Source organism: Phacochoerus africanus, chromosome 3 (assembly GCF_016906955.1).
Source record: "Phacochoerus africanus isolate WHEZ1 chromosome 3, ROS_Pafr_v1, whole genome shotgun sequence".
Classification (NCBI taxonomy): Eukaryota; Metazoa; Chordata; class Mammalia; order Artiodactyla; family Suidae; genus Phacochoerus; species Phacochoerus africanus.
The window spans coordinates 113615846-113637819 of NC_062546.1; the positions used below are offsets into that span (position 1 = coordinate 113615846).

At 45.3% G+C, this 21974-nt stretch overlaps 2 protein-coding genes across 14 annotated transcripts in view; both read left to right on the plus strand.

Moving 5' to 3' along the window:
* NSD3 (nuclear receptor binding SET domain protein 3) overlaps window positions 1-12381 on the plus strand; it is a 110584-nt gene extending 98203 nt beyond the window's left edge. For 5 of the 8 annotated variants that reach the window (XM_047772454.1, XM_047772453.1, XM_047772458.1 and 2 more), the window contains 5 exons: window positions 1548-1664; window positions 3126-3267; window positions 4613-4719; window positions 5609-5813; window positions 6483-12381. In XM_047772454.1, coding sequence (XP_047628410.1) covers window positions 1548-1664; window positions 3126-3267; window positions 4613-4719; window positions 5609-5813; window positions 6483-6724 — 813 coding nt within the window. In that variant the 3' untranslated portion in view covers window positions 6725-12381. Of the gene's footprint in view, window positions 1-1547; window positions 1665-3125; window positions 3268-4612; window positions 4720-5608; window positions 5814-6482 lie in introns of those variants that run through there. The other 3 variants (XM_047772456.1, XM_047772460.1, XM_047772459.1) reach the window with 3 other exon arrangements.
* Window positions 12382-12705: 324 nt separating this feature from the next.
* Window positions 12706-18833, plus strand: PLPP5 (phospholipid phosphatase 5). 6 transcript variants are annotated; one of them, XM_047772479.1, is made up of 9 exons: window positions 12706-12888; window positions 13035-13143; window positions 13563-13653; window positions 14586-14649; window positions 14779-14907; window positions 15102-15226; window positions 16141-16311; window positions 16837-16885; window positions 17185-17323. In XM_047772479.1, the coding sequence occupies exons 1-8, from the start codon at window positions 12818-12820 to the stop codon at window positions 16857-16859; spliced, it is 783 nt and encodes a 260-aa protein (XP_047628435.1). In that variant the 5' UTR covers window positions 12706-12817; the 3' UTR covers window positions 16860-16885; window positions 17185-17323. The 6 variants fall into 6 exon arrangements, with proteins under 6 accessions (XP_047628435.1, XP_047628436.1, XP_047628432.1 ...); XM_047772476.1 differs by lacking the exon at window positions 16837-16885 and adding an exon at window positions 18663-18833 and having other exon boundaries at window positions 12709-12888; window positions 17185-17376; XM_047772475.1 differs by lacking the exon at window positions 16837-16885 and adding an exon at window positions 18000-18630 and having other exon boundaries at window positions 12709-12888; window positions 17185-17376.
* The last annotated feature ends 3141 nt before the right edge of the window (window positions 18834-21974 follow it).

The following is a 21974-nucleotide window of genomic DNA, read 5'->3' on the forward strand; positions in this document are numbered from 1 at the left end:
TTTCGGGCCTTTAAATCCACAGAACCCTCAAAAGAAACTTTAACTTGAATCCCAATATGTAAAAAAAAAAGTGAAGTGGAGCAGATTTGATTTAAATTCTGCTCTGTAGGTTTTCATTAAAGAAAACTTGCCATAAAACAGTTGAGTTATAGTAACACTAGGTGGCAGTGCAGCTGAGATAGCAATGAAGCCTATTCCTTTGAGGGCAGCAAAGCCATGTAAAAGTGCAAAATGGTTTCATCAGCCGAGGTCCAAGTCCAAACTGGGTGTAGGAACAGCCACTCAAGGCCGACACACGTAGTACAGAGCCTGCAGAACTAACACAACATTGTAAATCCACTATTCTCCAATATCAGATAAAAATTAAATTTAGGAGTTCCTCTTGTGGCTCAGCTGAAACGAACCTGACTAGTATCCATGAGGATACCGGTTCGATCCCTGGCCTCGCTCAGTGGGTTAAGGAACAGGGGTTGCCATGAGCTGCAGTGTAGGTTGCAAATGCAGCTCAGATCTGGTGTGGCTGTGGCTGTGGCTGTGGCTATGGTCTAGGCCAGCAGTTGCAGCTCCAATTAGACATCTAACCCAGGAATCTCCATATGCTGCAGGTATAGCTGTAAAAAGAAAAGAAAGAAAAAACAGAAGCAATAGATAGTATCAAAAATAAAATAAGGAGCCTTTCACTACACATCTGTTGAACAGCCAAATAAAAAATAGTGACTATACCAAATGCTGGTGAGGATATGGGAAACTAGCCCCTTCATACATGGGGAGTGTATAGTAGGAATACAAAATGATACAGCGACTCTGGCAAATAGTTTGGCAGTTTCTTAAAAAAAAAAAAAAACAAAAAAAAACAAAAAAAACACCGTGTGTCCCAGCATTTATCCCAGAGAAGTGTAAACCTCTGTCTACGCAAAAGCTTGATCGGAACGTTCATAGAAGCTTTATTGTAGCAGCCAAAATATGAAGACCTTTCAGATGTTCTCCTGCAGGTGACCATTATACAAGCGGTGGTACGTCTGTGCTGTGACCACTCAGCAGGAGAGAGAGTGTGAACTACTGATACACACAACTGAGATGGCTCTCGAGGGAATTAGGCTCAGCTTTTCTTTAAAAAGCCAATCTCTAAAGGTAACATACTGTGAGTCCACTTACAGAACTCTCTCAAAATGACAGAACTATAGGATTGGAGAACAAACTAGGGATGGTGGATGGGTGTGGTTATAAAGGAGTAGCACCGGGAATCTCTGTACTGCCAGAACGGTTCTGTACCTTGACTGGTGGTGGTTACCTGACTCTCCAGCTGGTAGAATTCCATAGCACTGCACACGTGCTCACACACACCGGAACACGAGTGAGTGTATGTGAAATTGGTGAAATCTGAATAAGGTTATAGATTGTACCAATGTCAATTTTCTGGTTTTAATTTTGAACTCTAGTTATATTTCCAGGAATGTTTTTGGCTAATTCTCTCAGATTATACATGTGTGGTTAAGGAACGCTTTCTAATCTGATACACTTTTTATATATTGCATGCTCCTCTGCAGGGTGAATTTGTAAATGAATATGTCGGTGAATTAATTGATGAAGAAGAATGCAGATTGCGAATCAAGCGAGCCCACGAGAACAGTGTAACTAATTTTTATATGTTAACTGTTACCAAGGTAAAATTGCTTTTTTGTTTTTGGTAAGAAAAAAGGATTTTTTGGTTTAGTTCCATGGCTTTAGGTTGAACTCGGTTTCCTTCCTCTAATTTGATTTTTTTTCAGGCAAATTAGATTGGTTTGCAATAGCCAGTACGCTACCCGTTATAACACACTCATCATAGCAGAGTACACAAGTGAATGATTATTGGAACGTTGCCCAGGTCCTGTGTGACAGCGCTGTGAGTGAGAATAGGAACAGCCAGGAACAGGGTTAACACACTTGGATTTTAGTCCCAGCTCTTAGACTCTGAAAGACCTGGCCCTCAGTTTCTTTATCCCCCACAGAGAGGGTCAGCTCTGTAGTCTCACTTATAAACCACCATTAAAGTTCTACTGTAGCAAAAGTCCTAACGTGAAATTGTTCTGTATATCTAAACTTTTTTTATGAGTTAGAAGGAATGAACGCTGTCATAAGAAAACGACAGTAAAGCTTCTGGATTAATACGTGCAACTGTAAGTGCTGCTGGATGCATGTTATAGCAAAACTGTGTCATTTGATTTCTTCAACAGTCCTCTGATTCACAGAGGACAGGAAACTGAGGTCCAGCCGTCCTAAGTGATTTGTTGACTGTATTGGGACTGTTTAATGCAGAGTGAAGACTAGTACCCATGTTTCCTGTGCTCCGTCCTGGCTGTCTCTAAAACTGAGTCAGAGTATCATTAAAATTAAGAGTTGGAGACCACTTAAAAAAAGTATTATTTTAACTGATATGTCATTGTTTGAAAGCTTTACAACTTCATGAACATATACTTTATAAACATAAAATGCTTGTATTTATGACTGCTGATCGGTCCCTTAAGTCTTGTCCTCACTGCCAGTGGCCCTTCCAGCCATCGTGACAACCCTGGAGAGGCTCCATCCTCTAGAGCTTTTCCAGATTATCAAAGTTTAAACTTAAGGAGCCAAAATGTTGAGCTTTTTACTGTATTTTGAACTTTAGTGTAAGTAAAATTATATCCCAAATTGTAGCCCTTCCATCCATCAAATTTCCCAGTCTTCATCAGAGGAGAAGTTTCTCCTTTCTCCTGCCCCCTTTAGGGCCTCAGCTCCACCCATCCACCCCTGCCAGCCTTGAGTCTGTTCAGACCTGGAAGCAAAACCCGTAGTTCCCATCACAGGAGCACTGTGCACAGAAAATACCTTTCCTTGAGGCTGGGCCAGCTCTGAGGTCTGTTTGTTCCTAGAAACAAGGTTTAAAAGATGCTACATTTCACTTTATGTTAACTGCCTTGACTTGATCATCAAGCAGAGAACTTAAGTCAATTGTGGGGCAAGCACATTTGCAGAGTCATCAGTGGTCGGACATCAGCGGGGGGCAAACGGTGGTGCCTCGTGGCTCTTGCCTGAGTCGGATGTTTCTCAGAAGCATATGCTCCATTTTATGTCAAAGGAACTTTTCCACTCTTTTCTTTCTCAAGGACCGTATCATTGATGCTGGCCCAAAGGGAAATTATTCTCGCTTTATGAACCACAGTTGTAACCCAAACTGTGAAACACAAAAGTGGACAGTGAATGGCGATGTTCGAGTTGGACTTTTTGCTCTTTGTGACATTCCTGCAGGTAAAAGCAACTTGTTCCCTCCCTGGGAAGCAAGTATATCTTCGAAGGCAGGACATACTTCAAGTATATATTCAAATAAGATAAAGAGCTATTTTTAGAATTGTTATCTGCCAGTAAGAAGTAAAAAATCTATATCCTACAAAAGGGAGCTTAGAGAAGGTATGACAGAGCCCTGTGTGTCTAAGATCCTACGGACTTAATTCTCCAAACTATGGCTGTCTGTGTAATGTAGCCAGATGTTTAAGCTTTTGTTTCCTTTCTTTTTAAAAAATATTTAAAAGTAATTAGCCTATGTTAACATCAGCTGGTTTCTTTGTTTGGGGGCGGTGGTTTTGTTTTTTAGTTTGAAAGATCAGTCTGTTTCAAATTAGACATAAAAAGCTTTTTGATGCAGTTATTGCTTTCATTTTTCCTTACCCATCCAGCATCTTAACATCAACCTTAATTTCTCATTTGTTAAGTTTGTAGAAAAATGGGTGGGAAGAGACATGCTGTAGCCAAAAGGGTTATTTGGTGGGTTGGTGTGTATGTTTTTGGGGGTTTTTTTTTTTTGGCTACACCCGAGCCACTGCAGTGACAGCACTGGATCCTTAACCCACTGTGCCACCAGGGAACTCCAAAAGAGATTTAAAGTATGTTTCTGGCACTCACTGTGGATCGTTGAAGCCCAGCTAAAAGAAAGCTTGGGGCTTCTAGTTTGCATCCCTGGGTCCTTGGTGTATATAGTAAACCTGGATTTTTGAACTCTTTTCTGATCATCATGTAAGGCATTAATTAGTGGAAATAGTATGGTTGTCACAGTTCCATGGTCATATTGTTCATTTGGAAATGAGTGTAAATTAGCTTTAGAAAAGGGAGCTATGGACTTCCCACTGTGGTGCAAGGGGATGGGCAGCAGTTCTGCAGCACCAGGACACAGGTTCAATCCCTGGTCCAGCACAGTGGGTTAAAGGATTGGGAGTTTCGTAGATCAAAGCTGCGGTTTGGATCTGATCCCTGGCCTGGGAACTTCATATGCTACAGGGTGGCCAAAAAAGAAAAAAAAAGAGGAGGGAGGGGAGAGTTAGAAACCATTTTTCTTGAGCTCAGATTTCAGGTCCTTGTTCTCTGTTACATAGTCTTTGACCACGTAAGTGAAAAGGCTATGATGGCTTTTGTGGAATATTTATTTCTGTTTTAGTCATTGGAGGATGGGGATGTTTTCCTCTAGTTTTAGTTTTTGTTTTTCCTTATTCCCATCTTGTCTTCAGTGTGGAGAAAGAAAAATCTTCATGTCAGAATGGGCTTTTTTCATTATGATGGTGTGTTTTTGCCAGTATGAATAATTCTTTCTCTTATGTTCTAGGGATGGAGTTAACATTTAATTACAACCTGGACTGTCTGGGCAATGGCAGGACGGAGTGCCACTGCGGGGCTGAGAACTGCAGTGGTTTCCTCGGCGTTCGGCCGAAGGTCAGTGGTACGGGGGCCATGGCCTGAGAGCCGGGGACCTGCTTGTTCAAGTCCATTTCAGGGACCATGGGCAGTGGGGCCTGGTATAGCTTGTGGGTCATTCTGAAAATGTGTTTGTATTTTTGATTGAATTTGAAGTTAGCAAAATCCTTTTCAAAAACTTTTTTTAAAAAATTCATGGGAGAGGAGTTCCCATTGTGGCTCTGTGATAACGAACCCAGCTGGTATCCATGAGGTTGCAGGTTTGATCCCTGGCCTCACTCAGTGGGTTAAGGATCCATTGTTGCTGTGAGGTGTGGTGTAGGCCAGCAGCTGCAACTCTGATTTGACCCCTGGCCTGAGAAATTACATATGCTGTGGGTGCGGCCCTAAAAAGACCAAAAAAAAAAAAAAATTTTCACAGGAGAGTTACTGCTGTGGCACAGGGGGTTAATGATCTGGCTTGTCTCTATGGAGGCCCAGGTTCAATCCCCAGCCCAGCACAGTGGGTTAAGGATCTGGTGTTGCCACAGCTGTAGTATAGATCACAGATGTGGCTCAAATTTGATCCCTGGCCCGGGAATCTCCATATGCCTTGGGGCAGCCAAAAAAAAAAATTCATATTATACTAAAAGCCATCAAATTATATACTTTAAATTGGTGAATTTTATAGTTTATAAGTTATATCTCAATGTCCTTGCTATTTGAAAAAAGAGAAGGAACCTATTCCAAAGTCAGTGGAAATGAAGCCTTATTTTTATTACAGTTCTGTTATGGGATAAGCCCTCCTGGCGTTTGAGGTAACGGAACAACAGATGAATTTAAATCAACGTGAGGTTGTGGAGTTTCCTTTTATGCAAAGCTTCACGCCCTGTGATCCTTAAAACCCTGTTCCCTTTTTTCCCACCAGTCGGCATGTGCATCAACAACTGAAGAAAAGGCAAAAAATGCTAAGTTAAAGCAGAAGAGACGGAAAGTCAAAACAGAGCCCAAGCAGCTGCACGAAGATTACTGTTTCCAGTGTGGAGACGGTGGAGAGCTGGTCATGTGCGACAGGAAGGACTGCCCCAAAGCCTACCACCTCCTCTGCCTTAACCTCCCTCAGCCGCCCTACGGTAAGCTCAGCCCCAGGCCCTTCCCGCCTCGGGCTCCGCCAGCCGCCGTGTGTGCCGCAGTGTAGTCCAGGCTCTGCAGTCCAGCTTCGAGGGTCAGGAAACACTGGCTAGAGCTGCAGCGATGGCAGACAGAAATTTTGCTAGTGAAAAACCTGCCTCTCGGAGTTCCCACTGTGGCTCAGCTGGTTACAAACCTGACTAGTGTCCATGAGGACACGGGTCCAGTCCCTGGCCTTGCTCAGTGGGTTAAGGATCTGGCGTTGCCGTGAGCTGTGGTGTAGGTCACAGACCTGGCTCAGATCCTGCTTTGCTGTGGTGTAGGCCGGCAGCTGCAGTTTCAGTTCAACCCCTAGCCTGGGAACGGCCCTAAAAGGCAAAAAAACCACAACCACAACCAAACCAAACCAAAAAACCTGCCTCTTTGCTAATGTGGGATGCCTGTGGGCCAGCAGGGGCAGGGTCTCACTTTTTATTACTGAAGTGAGTATTGGCTCCTACAGGCTGGGCTCCAGGAAGTAGCTCACAGCCACACAGAGGGTACAGCCAGCCCACAGCTGGCCCAGACTTGCATTTAGTCTCCAGTCAGAGAAGAAGGTGGGAGCTGGGTGCATCACGGGTGATGGGGACTGACACTCACTGGGCTGTCCCACTGCTTCCCCCGCCCCCCAGGAAAGTGGGAGTGCCCGTGGCACCAGTGCGATGAGTGCAGCAGCGCAGCTGTCTCCTTCTGCGAGTTCTGCCCGCGCTCATTCTGTAAAGATCACGACAAGGGGGCCCTGGTGCCCTCGGTACTGGAAGGCCGACTCTGCTGCTCTGAACATGACCCTGTGTCTCCCGTGTCGCCGGAGTACTGGAGCAAGATCAAGTGTAAACTGGAATCGCAAGATCCCGGAGAAGACATCAAAGAATAGATGGCTGGTGATCCTCCTTTTTTTTCTTTTTCTTTAAGTGAAAAAAGGAAAAGAAAAAAGTAAGTAGATGATGCGTCAGTGCAAGAAGAGACTGCGAAAGTGCATACAGCCTCTGTGGCCGCGCTGCCTGATTAAAGTGAAACTGGGGGACCAGTTGGTGCAGACAGAGGCCGTTGGCGGTGTCTGGCTTTCCAGTTCTGTTCTGTTGGTTTGGGGGATTCTTTTGTGGCGGGTTAGATGCCCATGGTCTTTTCTTGCCTTTTATTGTGCTTCAATGCCTTTGCAGCTAGAAAAAAGAGATGTCTTGGCTTTTAAAATAAGAACAAAGAGAAAAGAAAGTTTTGTTAATGAGATAAATCTAAAGTCTAGGATGTATTCCTTGGGTGTAAAAGGCAAAAGTAGCCATCATTCCTTTATTTATTTTCATTGTTTAAAATTTTGAGAAGTGTAGTTCAGAGTCTAATCAGTGTGAGCACACGTGTGTGTGTGTGTGTGTGTGTGTGTGTTTGCAGTAGGAACTGGAGAATGCCCTCTAGGAAAGGGTATGACACTCTCCTCTGCCTCTTTCCTGAGCAGCAGGCAGGCGAGCTTCTCTCTCCCTTCCAAGTGTCTCCCAGTCTCAGAGAAGGGCTCGTGGGAGCTTGGAGTCTGGCCTCTGAAAACAAAAGGCCTTGGTGGATGTTCCCTCCATGGTCTTAAACCAGGTGGGCTTTGTGATAGGATAACTTTACCTTGAAAGGTATATAATGTGGTTTTGTTTTTTCGTTTGTTTGTTTTGGAGAAAACAAAAGAAATGGATGCCCTCACTGAGTTTGAAATGCTTTCCCATCGATGATGGCTATTATTGATGAAGTGTGTTTATGTGGATATGAATGCATAGTTAGAATGGTCATTCCTGTTATTTTGACACACTGGTAAGGGCAGCTAAAGGGAGACAAAAGGCATAGACCAAAAGTTGCATCAAATAAGCACCATTTTCTATCGAATTTAACGTAGACCCTGGTCTGACTCGAGAGAATTATGGGCATTTTATTTTCTGTCTCTGCTTTCCTCTCCCAATCAAACATTCCTTTTGTCAGCTGACCACTCAGCCATGTTTCATGGTGAAAACTACCCAAATGAATTTGAATTATATTTGAATAGATTTTTAGTTCCTAATTTGGGGGGGGGAGAGTATCCCCAAGTTGTATGTAAGCAGTTTCTATTTAGTTTTACCCAGCACTTAAAATTGCCCCCTTTGAGGAAGGGGAAGCACTTCTACTGGGACAGGGCATGGGAGAGCCACACTTCATGGCAGCAGCGCTTCGGGAAAGCTCCCCAGAAAGCAGAACCGGTTGGATGGCACAGGGGCGAGAGGACCAAGATGCCTGCCCACAGGGCTCACTTGCTTTCAGTGCTTAGGAGCGTGTAGATTCCAGAGTTCCCCGTGTAAACTCATTAGTGGTGTCTGGTGTCGTTGTCACACTGTACTAAGTAGCAGCCTAGGGTTAGCTTGGTGAATGTTAATTTTCTCTGTGAATTTTGACTGCTTACAGCCGCTGGTACGTGGTAGCATTTATTTTCCCTCAGGAAGAACCCATTAACCACATAAAGGTCGGGAAGATAGATGCCCCACCACATTCCCTGTGTCACGTGTGCTCCTTTTTCTTACCAAGTTAGAGCTCTTTTCTGGAAAAAGGGGGAAAAAATCTGTTTTGTGCCTCTTCTTCTTTTTTTAATTTGTATGTATGTAAATGTGCAATTATAATGGATTCTTTTTATTGTTAAAAAAAAAAAAACCAAAACATACAAAAAAAAAAGCAACAACAAAACACTACAATTCCTTTACTTAAAGCTCCTAAACTGCCATTTGCCTGATTCCAGCAGATAATTCTGAGGTAACTTACTGGACCTCCAATGAGTCTATTGATTAGATATGGTACCAAAAGAAAGGGCAAAATAGAAAATGCTAGTATGCCTGTTACCAAACGTGACTGCCGCAAGCTCACCAAAACACTAAACTTTGCTCTTGAGCAATTACATAGTTTCAAGTCCTTTTAAAAAATAATTTAAGAAATTCTAGGTTTTATCATACTAAAACTTTATTTTATATATGTATATGATAAATGTTTGCTTTTTTAAACTTACTAACATGAAGGATTTCCTTTAATATTTGAACTGCAACTCTTGTTGAAACAGTATCCAACATGAAATCTTATCTCTTGCTTTGTTTTGGACTTAGTGCTATTTAATATCTGATGACTTTTATATGGTAAGCCAGGGTATATCCTCTAGACTACAGATACCTTAGGTTTAAGTACTTTGATGCAGCTTCTTCATTGTGTCACATTTTGTTTTTATATCTGTCACAGAGCTCTGCTGAGATTTAAGAAAAATTTTTTTGTGGGGGAAGGGGGGGTATTAGGTTTGTTCTGCCAATTCAGAAATCAGGGTGGAAAACAAAATGTCTAACTGTAGCTCTGGAGTCTTTGTCTGTGAGTGCTCTTTAATGGTCTGGAAAGGGGGTCATGGCCATGCCTGGGCCAAGGAGCTCTCCTCACACCTCCGTGGTGTCACTGTGGACCTAGTTTGTGTGTTTTAAAGCTGCAGGATATGGCAGCAGAGAAGCAGTGAGCTGTGCTTTCTGCGTGCATAGTACCTATGCAGCATGCTTGCCGGTGCTCCTCCGATGGAACACTGCGGAGGTCCTGGCGCTCACTCGTAGTCTGAGGTGATTTGTTAACTTGAATCTGTATGGGGTCAGAGCATAAATGGTTGGTTTTTATGGTTGTCTGAAAATGAAATAACTGAAAGAAGCATGGGATAATGGTGTTGGGTTTTGTTTTTTTATGTTGATTCTTAGGGGGCGAAAAGCAGATGTAAAATGTTTGATAATCAGCTCAAGAAATTAGATCTGTAAGAGCTAAAGGTGAAATCCTAGGAGACCTCCGGGCCCTGGTGGTGGGAGGGTGGTTTGGAGTTGCCCGGCTGGCTGAGGGGCCGGTGGCCCTTCAGTCCTGGAAGCCGAAGCCCGAGGAAGCCCATCACTTCCTGAATAGCTAAGCCAGGCTGAGGGAGGAATGAGGTGGGTTTTATTTTCATTTTTCATTTTCATTTTTCTTTTATCAAGTTCCCACCCTATCCTAGCTCTGGCCTAAGCTAGAAAACAGGCTGACTCTGAGAATTATTGAAACTTGGAGATTTCTGTGTGTTCAAGTCAGGAACACATCTAAAAGCAAACAAAAAAAAAGGTGGGGAGCAGGAGGCTGCTCCCAGCTCCCTGCAGCCATTTCCACAGAGTGTTGGAAATGCCCGTGAGTGGCGGGGTGCAACTGAGATGATCGCCAGAAGGACCCAGACAGGCGGGGCTGTCAGACAGCCTTCTTTCCTGGTTTGGAAAGTGGAGTTTCCTCCTTGAGTAGCTCCAATCAGGGTCAGATCTGGGTCTGCAGTTTGGAAACGGGCCAGCTGGGTGGGACACGGTCTCGGGACCACGGGGGACTTGTTGTTTGTCCTTCGTCGCATTTTAAACATAAAGCTCTTCATTAGCAGTCACCTTACAGTCAAGGTGCTGCCACATGCCTTGTCCTGCCAGGATAAGAGAGCCAGTCACCACGGAGTCCTTACAGCTGGGACAGCTCACATCTGTGAGGTACAGTGACACGGGGGAGTTGCTGTATCGTTGGGCGGTGTGAATTAGACTTGAATGACTTCCTAAAAGGCTGATCTGTCTAGGCCCCTAGTTGTCCAGGCTGCCGCAGATGTGATCATTTGCTTTGGCCTTGGGCCACCTTGAATCCGTCTTGGGTTATTTGTAAACAAGGAGTAGAACTCACTTCATTTTCAGACAGGCTCGGGAAGAGATGTAATTAGACAGCTTTGCCATGAATTGACAAATACGGAAGAGTTGGAAATTGTATATACTGAAGTCTACCAGCTCTTATCTGGGGTGGGGTTCAGGGAGAAGGGGGGTTATGCGGGGGGACGGGGGTGGGGGGGAATGATGATGTTTACCACAGGTACGAAGTCGTCACTTTAACATTGAGACCTCTGCCTCATTGAATTCAGGTTTTTTAAGTACTTGAAACTCCTCAGATTCTCCTTATTTTACAGTTCTTTTAAAACTTATGAAGTAGCGAGCATTGTTTGTATCCTGTTTTTGTCTTTTACCCCCTCTGGCGTGGGTGAAAGGGGAGCCCCGCAGGCGGCTCACAGCACGGGCCGGATTCAGTGCACACGCTTGGGGAAGAGGCTCCTGCATGAAATACCAGCAGCACTTACACAAGGATTCCCTGTGTCTGTTCTTTCTTTTGTCATTTTGTCAACCCTATCCCCAAGCACCTTTTCATTATACGCCTGTGTAGGGAAAAAAACAGAAATTTGCACTTAATGTTACACTCCTGAAATGCTGGGTGTGTGTAGCCTGTGTGTTTCAAGCCTATTTCCATTCTTTCCTCTTTCAGTCCATTGCTTAAGTGACAAGTTCAGATGCTTGTGGCACTTAATGTATGAAGGGGAGAGGAAGAGAATTACCTTCCTTTGGTAGCCTCTCCAAGTCATTAACGTGTAAGAAAAAAAGGGAAAAGATGAATAGTTGCCAAAGTCATTTCTTCGGTCCTTAGTTTGCCTGTGTGGCATCAGTGCATCTGCTCATTGGCCAGAAAGCGCCCTGGGGCCCGAGCTCCTATCCCGACCTCCACAGAGCTCCGCTGTGTGCGGGTGGCTCTCCGTATCCAGCAGATTACCTCGGTGAGGGATTTATGTGGTATCCTTGACAGTTTAGAAGTGGACTGGATAAAATTCACTTTTACTTTGTTGTCACTAATACTGCTCTTTATCTCATTGTGCTGTCACATACCCTTTGTCAAAAAAGAAAATCACATTGCCACCAATAACCACGATGCTAAGTGAAGATTATAACTGGCTAATAAGGTTCTTTTTATGTACAAGGGTGTGTGCAAAATTGGAATTGATATGAGAAATTCATTTGTATCCACTTGTGGTATTGCACAACACACACAGATACCTACAGATTCTGTTTTCATTTCCTCGTGATCTTTATCTATAATGACCTTTGTAGATTGGTTATTTCTGTACTTTATCTGTAATAAACTTTGTAGATCCTGTGAAATGTTATTTTGCCTAAATCACTTGAGACTTGAGTCTTTAATAACAAAGCATCAATATTCACTAAAGTCAATCTCTTTTGAGTTTCTGTGACTTGGCTAGAAGCTCCTGACACTAAGGGATTGGTGTTCATTCTCCCTGGGGGGGTTCACTAGGGCATTACTGTATAATGACTTGATGTTGCCACATAGACTTCAAGATATATGATATTTTGGGGATTTTGTTGATTGGCCTATGTTTTATTGCATAGTGTGAAATGTGTAAAGCTTGGTTAACCTGTATATAGATAGCTTATTGTTGACCAGTTATAGTATATTTAGGATTGCTTGTAATATTTAAGCTTCTTACTACTGTGCGTGCTGGTAGGAACATATAATTTTTGTATATTTACTGAGATGTTGCCCTTTTTTATTTTACAAATACTTTGGAATTCAAATGTGTTTTTTGCTTCCGTGAGGATTAATTTGGAAAGGTTTTTAATGACATTCCACTGATTTCAGATTTTGCTTGGAGACCGACTTAAATAAATTGTCCTGTATGTCCAAATTAAACATGTGGACTTATTCATTGCCTGTAAGTGCTTGCTGCAACTCAACGGGCAAGAGGCCATTCTGGGCCGGGGCGGGGAGGGGGGGGGTTGAAACACCCAGAAAGTCCAGCCCAGCCAGCAAGGCCTACAGCCGGCGGCTCCCGAGCGGTGTACGGAGGGAGCCACGTGCTAATGTGCTACGCTGCTAAGACACTTGGATCCGGAAACGTGGGGTCTGCGTGGCTTCCACGGAAGGAAGGCCCGGGCCTCTGCAAAGTACTAAGTCTGAGAACCACGAGGCGATGGGAGGGGGACGGATGCGAGTGGCGATTCCTCACTTCCGCCCCTCCCTCTCCCAGCGTCCCGCCCCGCCTTGCTCCGCCCCTGACACCGGGTGCAGCCTCGCTGCCACCACCCCAGCACCTTCCTCTCTGCAGCCACGTCAGCCGCATCCAGTGATGGGGAAACTGGCGGCAGCGGCCTTGGGGGCCGAGGTGGGCGTACGGATCGCGCTGTTTGCGGCCTTCCTGTAAGGACTTGGGTTCGGACCCCCAGAGACCAGCCCCGCAACCCCCGGCCAGGCCAGCCGGTGGAGAGCAGATCCGCCTCCCCGCCGGGCTCCGCCCGCTTCCGGGAAGCTGCCGACGCGCCTGCACCTTTGTGTTCCCCCTTTAGGGTAACAGAGCTGCTCCCGCCCTTTCAGAGGCTCATCCAACCCGAGGAGATGTGGCTTTATCGGAATCCGTACTTTGAAGCAGAGTATTTCCCTACCAAGCCGATGTTTGTGCGTGGAGAACTAGCCTTCCTTTTGACCTTCGTTGAGTTTAATGCTGGGAAGTGGGAGGGGCTCATCCTGGCTCCAAAATGACCTTTGTTGATGTGCTAAAACTTTGTATTTAAGATCCAGGTTTACAGAACAAGGTGCCCGTCCACTCTGGCTCAAGATACGGGTTCTGAGGACGCTTTAGGGTGCCCGGGGTAACTGGTCATTTAGCATACGGGTGAAGGGTGCTCCTGGTGGTACTGTGTGCCCAGTTTAGCGCAGACAGACACTGGACACTGCATTTGCAGGGTAACAGGTCTAACAGGTGAGCTGTGCCTTCACTTCCGTCCTTCTCTTGTAGGAGCTATTTTCATACTTGTGGGAAGTTTTATGTGCGATTTTATCTTTTGTGTTTTAACCTCTGACATATTCTGGTTCAGGTTATTGCATTTCTCTCTCCGCTGTCTCTGATCCTCCTGGCCAAATGTCTCAAGAAGGCAGACACAGCAGACAGCCAACAAGCCTGCTTGGGTAAGAGCCAGCCCTCCTGGCTGGTGTCTCCCTTTAGTGCTGAGGGAAGGGTGATGACGGATTCCCTCACTGGGGTTGCAGTCTCAGTGTGTGGGAGCCACTGACCTGTGTTCCTAAACTAATTCTGTCACCCCTGTCTTCCACCTGTGAGAAGAAGTTGGTTCACTGGGTATGTCTCAGGGCACTGGATTATTTGTCTTCAGTTGAGTACAGAAGTTGTCTGTGTACCACAACAGAGTGGTCACCGAGGGCCAGAATTTTCTTTTTTCTCCTCTTTAGGGCCACACCTGCGGCATATGGAAGTTCCCAGGCTAGGGGTCAAATCAGAGCTGCAGCTGCCAGCCTACACCACAGCCACAGCAACACCAGATCCTTAACTCAGTGAGCGAGGCCAGGGACTGAACCCACATCCTCATGGATACGTCAGGTTGGTTTCCACCGAGCCATAAGGGAAACTCCCAAGGTCTTCACTTATACTTTTTGTTACCTGTCACCAAGATCTAGGTTATTACCTCATTTTTAGACTCTGTTTAAAATTCACAGGGAAAGAGCACAGTGGCCTTAGAGAAGGGTTAGTGTGTGTTTTGCTAGCAACTTTATCTAATAACACTTAGTCTTTTTAGGGCCGCACTCGTGGCATATGGAGGTTCCCAGGCTAGGGGTCTAATTGGAGCTGAAGCCGCCGGCCTACACCACAGCCACAGCAATGCGGGATCCAAACCGAATCTGTGACCTATACCACAGCTCACAGCAATGCCAGATCCTTAACCCACGGAGCCACAATGAGAACTCCCAGAATTATTCTTATACTCAGCTCTGGGTGAAGCCTGACTATTGCTCTATAGAAACCACAGCTGCTCTCTTAATGAGACAGCGACCATACGACTCTTTCAAGGTAGATCCTACTAACAGCAAGTTTCTTTATTTTCCAGCTGCCAGCCTTGCTCTGGCTCTAAATGGTGTCTTTACCAACACAGTAAAACTGATAGTGGGGAGGTAAGTGACAAGAGCCAGCCTCTGTGCCCGTCTCAGGAGAGGTGGTTAATAGACTCCAGACACATCTTTCCCCTTATGCTTTTCTCTTTATTCTGTCTGATCTTTCCCATTTACCACCTCCTCCCTTAGCTCCACCTCAGCCCCTCCCGGGACACCTGTGCACTTTTATGCTCAGACCAGCATCTCCCACAGACACGGAGTGCGCACCCCAAAGCATCCCCAGAAGCTGCAGTTTGACTCGCTCTTTGCCCTAAAAAAGTAATCATGTGTTACAGTGCCTTTTTTTTGGTCTAATTTAAGTATTGACCCTGGAAATAAGACTTCTTAATTGTGACTACTGATCCAGTTTTATTTTGCCTGGGACACTATTTGAGGGACAGTTAACAGGATTATTGCTGTCTGACCCAAGCAAGACATAATTTCTAGAGGTGCACCATGCTTCTTTCTCCCAGGCCCCGCCCAGACTTCTTCTACCGCTGCTTCCCCGATGGCCAAGCCCACCCTGACTCCGTGTGCACTGGCGATAAGGACGTGGTCAACGAGGGCCGGAAGAGCTTCCCCAGTGGACATTCTTCCTGTATGAATGCATGTGGCCTCTCCTTCTATGCTCTTTCTTCTTTTGGGATCATAGAATTTTAACCTAGGAAGCTTGTGAGGATGGGAACATGTCATGTGTTCTTGTTCTCATGTCTGGAAATTGGAGAGCCCCCCCCCTTCTTTAATAACAGTCTTGAACCTCGACTATTAAATATTCAGGGACAGAGGAAATACTTTACCCCATGAAATTTGAACTTTTTATTTATGACTATTATTTGCCTCAATACTGCAATCTTGTACTAGTCATAAAAATGTTACCTTTACTGAAGAATTACTTTACGTCAGGTGCTTTGGAAGGCATTTTATTTATTTTTGCTTTATTTATGCTGCACTCGCGGGACATGGAAGTTCCCGGGCTAGGGATCGAATCAGAGGTGCAGCTGCTGGCCTACACCCCAGGCACAGCAACACAGGGTCTGAGCCGCGGCTACGACCTACTGCGTAGCTCACAGCAACACTGGATCCTTAACCCACTGAGCGAGGCCAGGGATCAAACCCATGTCCTCATGGATGCTAGTCAGGTTCTTAACCCACTGAGCCACGACGGGAACTCTGGAAGGCATCTTAGATTCCAGCCTCGCTGGATATGGTAGCAGCCCAGTGTGCTGGCTACAGTTACTCTGGGGATTCCCATTTGTACGGGAGGAAGCTCAGGCACTGGGAAGTTAAGACCTGCGCAGAGCCGGCCACTGGTATTCCAAACACTGTCTTTAGGGTAGATACTATTCTCTTTGGGACACTGTCCTTTGGTTTCCCTTTTGTTTGCTTCTCCCTCGTAACTGATAATCTAGATCAATGATCTAAGCCAGAAGTTAGAAGAAGGGCTAATGACGTGTTCATCCCCGAGGCCTCCCCTTTCCCTTCAAAGACATAGAGAGTTCTTTCCTCTCCTAGTCGCGTTTGCTGGTCTGGCCTTTGCCTCCTTCTACCTGGCAGGGAAGCTGCACTGCTTCACGCCACGAGGCCGAGGAAAATCTTGGCGGTTCTGTGCCTTTCTGTCACCCCTGCTCTTGGCAGCTGTGATTGCCCTGTCCCGCACCTGTGACTACAAGCATCACTGGCAAGGTGAGCGAGGCAGTCGGGCCCTGGAGGCCTCTGGCCTTTCTCCCCAGCACTTGGCACAGGGGACCCTCCCCCAGGTATGTGCTGAGTGTGCAGCTGTCCTATGTGGGAGATGAGAAAGCACCCTGCTATCTTTTAACGAAATTACCAAGGAAGAATATCCTAATTTTTCCATGATTTTGCAGCATCTTAAGTTCAGAATAAACTCTTAAGAAATTTTTTACAACCAACCTCAAAGCTTAATTTACTTATTATCTTAAAAAACAAGTTCATTGGAGTTTCCATCATGGCAGAGCAGAAACAAATCCAACTAGGAACCACGAGGTTGCAGGTTCCATCCCTAGCTTTGCTCAGTGGGTTAAGGATCCGGTGTTGCCGTGAGCTGTGGTGTAGGTCACAGATGCGGCTTGGATCCTGTGTTGCTGTGGCTGTGGCGTAGGCCAGCAGCTACAGCTCCGATTCAACCCCTAGCCTGGGAACCTCCATATGCTGTGGGTATAGCCCTAAAAAACCTAAATTTTTCCACAGAGAGACAATTCCTGGAGAGGTGATTCCTTCCTCCAGACCCCTTTAAATGGTGAGAAGGGGTTTGTTGATAGCATTAAGAGAACCTTTGGGACTCTCCTGAATTAAACGAAATTCAATTTAGTGAACCCGGAAAAAGCCTTGTTAAACTTAAAAGTATGCTTTGAATTGGCCTTTAGAAAATAATCTGATAACAATAATCCTGCAATCTATATGATAAAACTAAGAAAGCCTGAATAGCCCTAAACCTGCAATGGAGAGGCTCTGCAGCCAAACAAGAAGAGCCTGGGGGCTGGCGCCCTCTGCTGTGCGGCTCCGGGAGTGAGAAGGCTGCTCTCTCCTCTCCCACAGACGTCCTGGTTGGATCTGCCATGGGCCTGACCTTCGCCTACATCTGCTACCGGCAGTACTACCCTCCCCTGACGGATGCTGAGTGCCACAAACCACTGCAGCGCAGCCCTGCTCTCCCCACCACACAGAAGCAGCCCGGCGACCCTTACCATTTTGCTGTTTAGAAACTGGAGCTGCCTCCACGGAGAACAGGTGAACCAGCCCCTCCTAAGAGGACCATGCCCAGGACAGGAACTTCTGACCTTTTACCTCACGAGAGGCACAAGTGAGGATAGAAGGCCCCAAGGTTATGCGGGTTTGCCCCCCACTTGAGTGGATTCATCGCAAGGAGTCAAGGTCCATTTTCACTATTCTCCATCCATTGGGGGAATGAGATCTTTCCCTGGTCCTCTAACAGCTAAGTCTGGTCCTTCGGCTGGTGCCTCAGGATCTCTGGTATGTTTACATTTAATGCCATTCTTCCCAAAGAAGCCTTTCCATTAGCCCCATTTTATTCTAGAAGCTAGTGTTGACTATCAACAGTTTTCATTTCCCATAGCTCAAAATCTTTCTAAAATCCAGGACATGAGCAATTACATTTTTTTTTCTTTTTTGGCTTCATCCTTGGCATGCAGAAGTTCCAGGCCAGGGATCAAACCTGAGCCACAGCAGTGACACCACCAGATCCTTAACTGGTAGGCCACCAGGGCGCTCCAAAATTATTTTAGGTTTACTTTTTCTGGTGACAACTCCATCAAGCCTTAAACAGGAAAATGTCCAATTCTGGCTAATTTACCTCTGTTACACATATCTCTTTCTTGTTTTTGTCTTTTTAGGGCAGCATCCACAGCATACAGAAGTTCCCAGGCTAAGGGTTGAGTCCAAGTTGCATCTGCGACCTACACCACAGTTCACGGCAATGTCGGATCCTTAACCTACTGAGATGGAACCCGCATCCTCATGGATACTAGTTGGGTTCATTACTACTGAGCCACAGCGGAACTCGTGTTAGGCGTATCTTATCCAAGTCCAGCCAAATACTGCTCTCCATTTTGAATACTGTGAAAATGACTCAGTAACTCAACAAATCATCACATCAGTTAACACAATAAAAAAAGAAAGAAAATGGTCAGGAGTGTGGTTTCTGTACTGAGAGTGATCCTTTGTTCTGAACTGTGCTCGCGGCCTTTCCGTCCAATCACAAATGCACCAACGCTGCCAAGCGGCCACGGCAGGAGAGGAGAACCACAGACGCCATTCTCTGGAGGACACATGCTGCCTCTCCTGCCCTTCCTCACAGTGGCTGCAGCGAACAAAGGACGGGACATCATCGGAACTGATGCGCCACACCCTGCAACTGCCTTTGTCTTTATTGCGATTATACTTTAGATATGACCTTGTTTTGTGTATTTCTTTCTATAGCATTTTCAGTGTATCTTTCTCCCTTAGTAAATACGATATTCAAATGAAATAGTGAGTGTGGGCTTTTTGTACTTCAGGTACCATCTGAGAACTGAAACATTTCTGAAGTTAAACACCAGATGTCTCATCCGACTTAAGTGGGTCAACTACCGCTAGTGGTGGCTAAGGAGCATCTCAGTCTTTACCTTATAATCGCTGTGCGTCCCATCACCAGTCACAGAGTTCCCGCCATGGTGACACTGGGTTAAGAATCCGACTGCAGAAACGTGGGTTCAATCCCCAGCCCAGTGGATTAAAGGATCTGGCATCACCACAGCTGTGGCGTAGGTTACAGCTACAGCTTGGATTCGATCCCTGGCTCAGAATTTCCATATGCTGTGGGTGTAGCCAAAATAAATAAATAAATCACCAGTGAAGGGAAAAGAACTTGCATATTCGTTCTTGCCCCAAACTTCTTTTAAATTCGTTTTAGTAATACATAGGCGAAGAGAAATGGCTATTGTATTGATTGATTCTTGTTACTTTACGATGGATGAGCCCAGGAAAGTATAGGTCAGTATGGTTTTATTTCAGTATTTGCTAAAGTTTTAAATAATCGCATAAAAAACAAACATGTCAAAAAGTGCAAAATATTAGAAAGCGAATCTGTGCTATTAATCTTTCCATGCAAACAATCTCTTGCTGAGATTAAGCAATACCAGTTCTGCAGCTGGGAATATGTATAAAATGATACTCTACCAGAGTTTAAAAACAGGCTTGGTCAAGAGATTGTACATGATACAACCTAAGTGGTGCAAATAATATACGACTAAGTAAGGAATTTAAATCAGGCTCACTACTCTGTGTAATATACATCTGCGATATTAGCACAGGTGGACAGACAGGATATAAAGCTCTTTCCTAGGCACCTGTCCCTCACCACCAAGAAGGAAACTCTTCTGTGTACAAACAGTGGTTTATCTAGTGACCCAGGGTGATGCTGCTCATCTTTGGTTACAGGGACTCACTCTTGCTTGTGCTTTGGTTTATTCTTAAATAGTACTTACTCCATTAACATGAAGAGTAACTCTAAACTTGAAGACAGCAATTTGATGAAAGCATCCCCTTTATAATATATACTGAATGTGGCCCCTGATTCCCAGTAACCTGTACTTCAAACTCAGAGTTTCTGTGGTAAAGAAAATAAAGCACTTAACGTGCCTGAACTGCTCAGTGGTGTGGTCAGCATCAGCCTATGAGCACATGGGCAAAGAAAGGCGCTCACCTTACCCAACCTTCTCTCTGGGGTAAGTCACTCACCACAAAGGGAGGAAGACCACTGCTGCCGAAGGGATGGCTTGTGTGGATGTTAAATGCCTGGGCTTTGGTTACCATGGTACATTTACAAGCAACAGAAAAAGCAAAACACAGCTGGCCTGCCTACGCCACTCTATCCACCAGGGCCTGCAGGAACCTGAGAGAGGAAGGTAAAGGACTCTCACAAAGAGAACTGCAACGACAACAAACTGACCAGTGACAAAAAAAAAAAAACAAACCTACAGCACAGTGGTGAGCAGACATCAGCCTACACCTGCCCATCTTCAGGGTACATCTTGCATGCATGTTCTGACCCCAGCTCTGCAACAGCTGTTCCTGGCCCCACGGACACAGATTTTTCTTTCAGGGTAAGTGTCTCCCAGTAGCCAGACCTACTGCTCCACCAGCAGTGTCGGGCCCTGAGCCTGGGTCACAGCACTCGGGACTACAGGCACCTTACGCTTTTCAAGAGGACACACAATACTACCTTCAACCAAGGGGATGTGGCAGGTGGCTGACACAAACCATTTCCCCATCGAGGTCCCACTAAAGGATTTTCTTCATAATAAGCAGCCTGAGCTGTGTAATTTCAGGACTGTCGGCTTTTATAACTTTGCCCTTAACTTTATCCTTAACGTGAGAACTAACAAATAACTAAGTCAGACTTCATCTAGTCTGCCAGTCTGCAGCAGGAGATAAAACAGCAGGTCTAGGATATTTAACACCCCTGCTTTATAAAGATGCACCTGAGGTGAACTAAAGGGTCCATTTTAGATTCTTAGAGTGGCTCAAACGGCTATAAAAACAATGAACAGCATCAATGAGTCCTCGCAATACATCTGTCAGTCAGCAGTAGAGGCAACAGTATTTACAAATTTTTGTCTGTCTTCATACAGTACTTGTAGGAAACAACAGCTGGCTTGAAAGAATGTGACTGCCCACCAGTCCATCCCTCATCCACTCAGACGTGGCCTTCGAATGCAGAGAACCCCCATGAGAGAGGGATGAGTGGACCCCAAAATGCCTTCGGAATCTCAAAAGTCCACTTCTACATAGAATATTTTCGGCAGATGAGAGGTGATTTCCTAGAAAAATTTATACCCAACCCCAAATAAAACAGACTTTATAACATCTCAGGTAGTAAGTAATAAAGTGCGGTACCTAAACGCCATCATCAAAGAATTAAAGATGCAAACCACCCCCAGCTACGAAGTGTTTCCATGAAGCCAGTGGTCAAAAGTAAGAGGGCCTTCCCTTTGCTTTTCCACTCACTTCCAGAGAGGAAGATTCTCTTCCAAACAGCCCAGTGGTGAGTAAGTGGCAGGCAGCATGCAGGACATGATGCAGCTGAGGAGAGGGAAACTCCAGTGACAAGAGGTGGGTTTTCTGGGGAAGGATCCCTGTGTCTGTCTAGGGGAGAGAGTGGAAAAGAGGTCATCATGCTGGAAGGCAACCAGAGAGAACATCAGAATCTGACACGCAAGCTTTCCCGGCACACGGCTAACTGAAATGCTGAGTAAGGAAAATCCCAGGACGGACTGTTTGAAATGAAAGCTTTAAGTGTTGCCATGGTAACTTCTGGATGATCAGAACTATTAAGATTCTGAGTTCACGAGTTCTCTGCATAGCTCAGTGGTAACAAATCCGACTAGTAGCCATGAGAACACAGGTTCGATCCCTGGCCTCGCTCAGTGGGTTAAGGATCCAGTGCTGCCGTGAGCTGTGGTGTAAGTCGCAGACACAGCTCGGATCCCAAGTTACTGTAGCTGTGGCTGGCAGTTACAGCTCCAATTACACCCTTAGCCTGGGAACTTCCATATGCTGGGGTGCATCCCTAAAAAGACCAAAAAAAAAAAAAAAAACAAAGGTTATAAGTTTAGATCCTACAAATGATAAGTGTTATTGGACAAAGTTGCTAGCAAAACATGCACACACTAACCTTTCTCTAAGTGGCCCACTGTGGTTTTGCCCCATGCATTTTAAGCAGAGTTCCTCTAAAAGTAAATAACCTAAATCTTGGTGACAGGCAACAAAAAGTATAGGCAAATTCTGGGCCCTATGTTAATATGTATACATGACATTTAAAAACTTAC

Excerpts from the sequence above, each read along its gene's own strand:
- PLPP5 (XM_047772476.1), top strand. The coding sequence starts at position 12,818 with ATGGGGAAACTGGCGGCAGCGGCCTTGGGGGCCGAGGTGGGCGTACGG. Across the intron at positions 13,144-13,562 it reads TCCCTACCAAGCCGATGTTT|GTTATTGCATTTCTCTCTCC; the intron begins GTGCGTGGAGAA and ends ATTCTGGTTCAG. Across the intron at positions 13,654-14,585 it reads CAGCCAACAAGCCTGCTTGG|CTGCCAGCCTTGCTCTGGCT; the intron begins GTAAGAGCCAGC and ends TTTATTTTCCAG.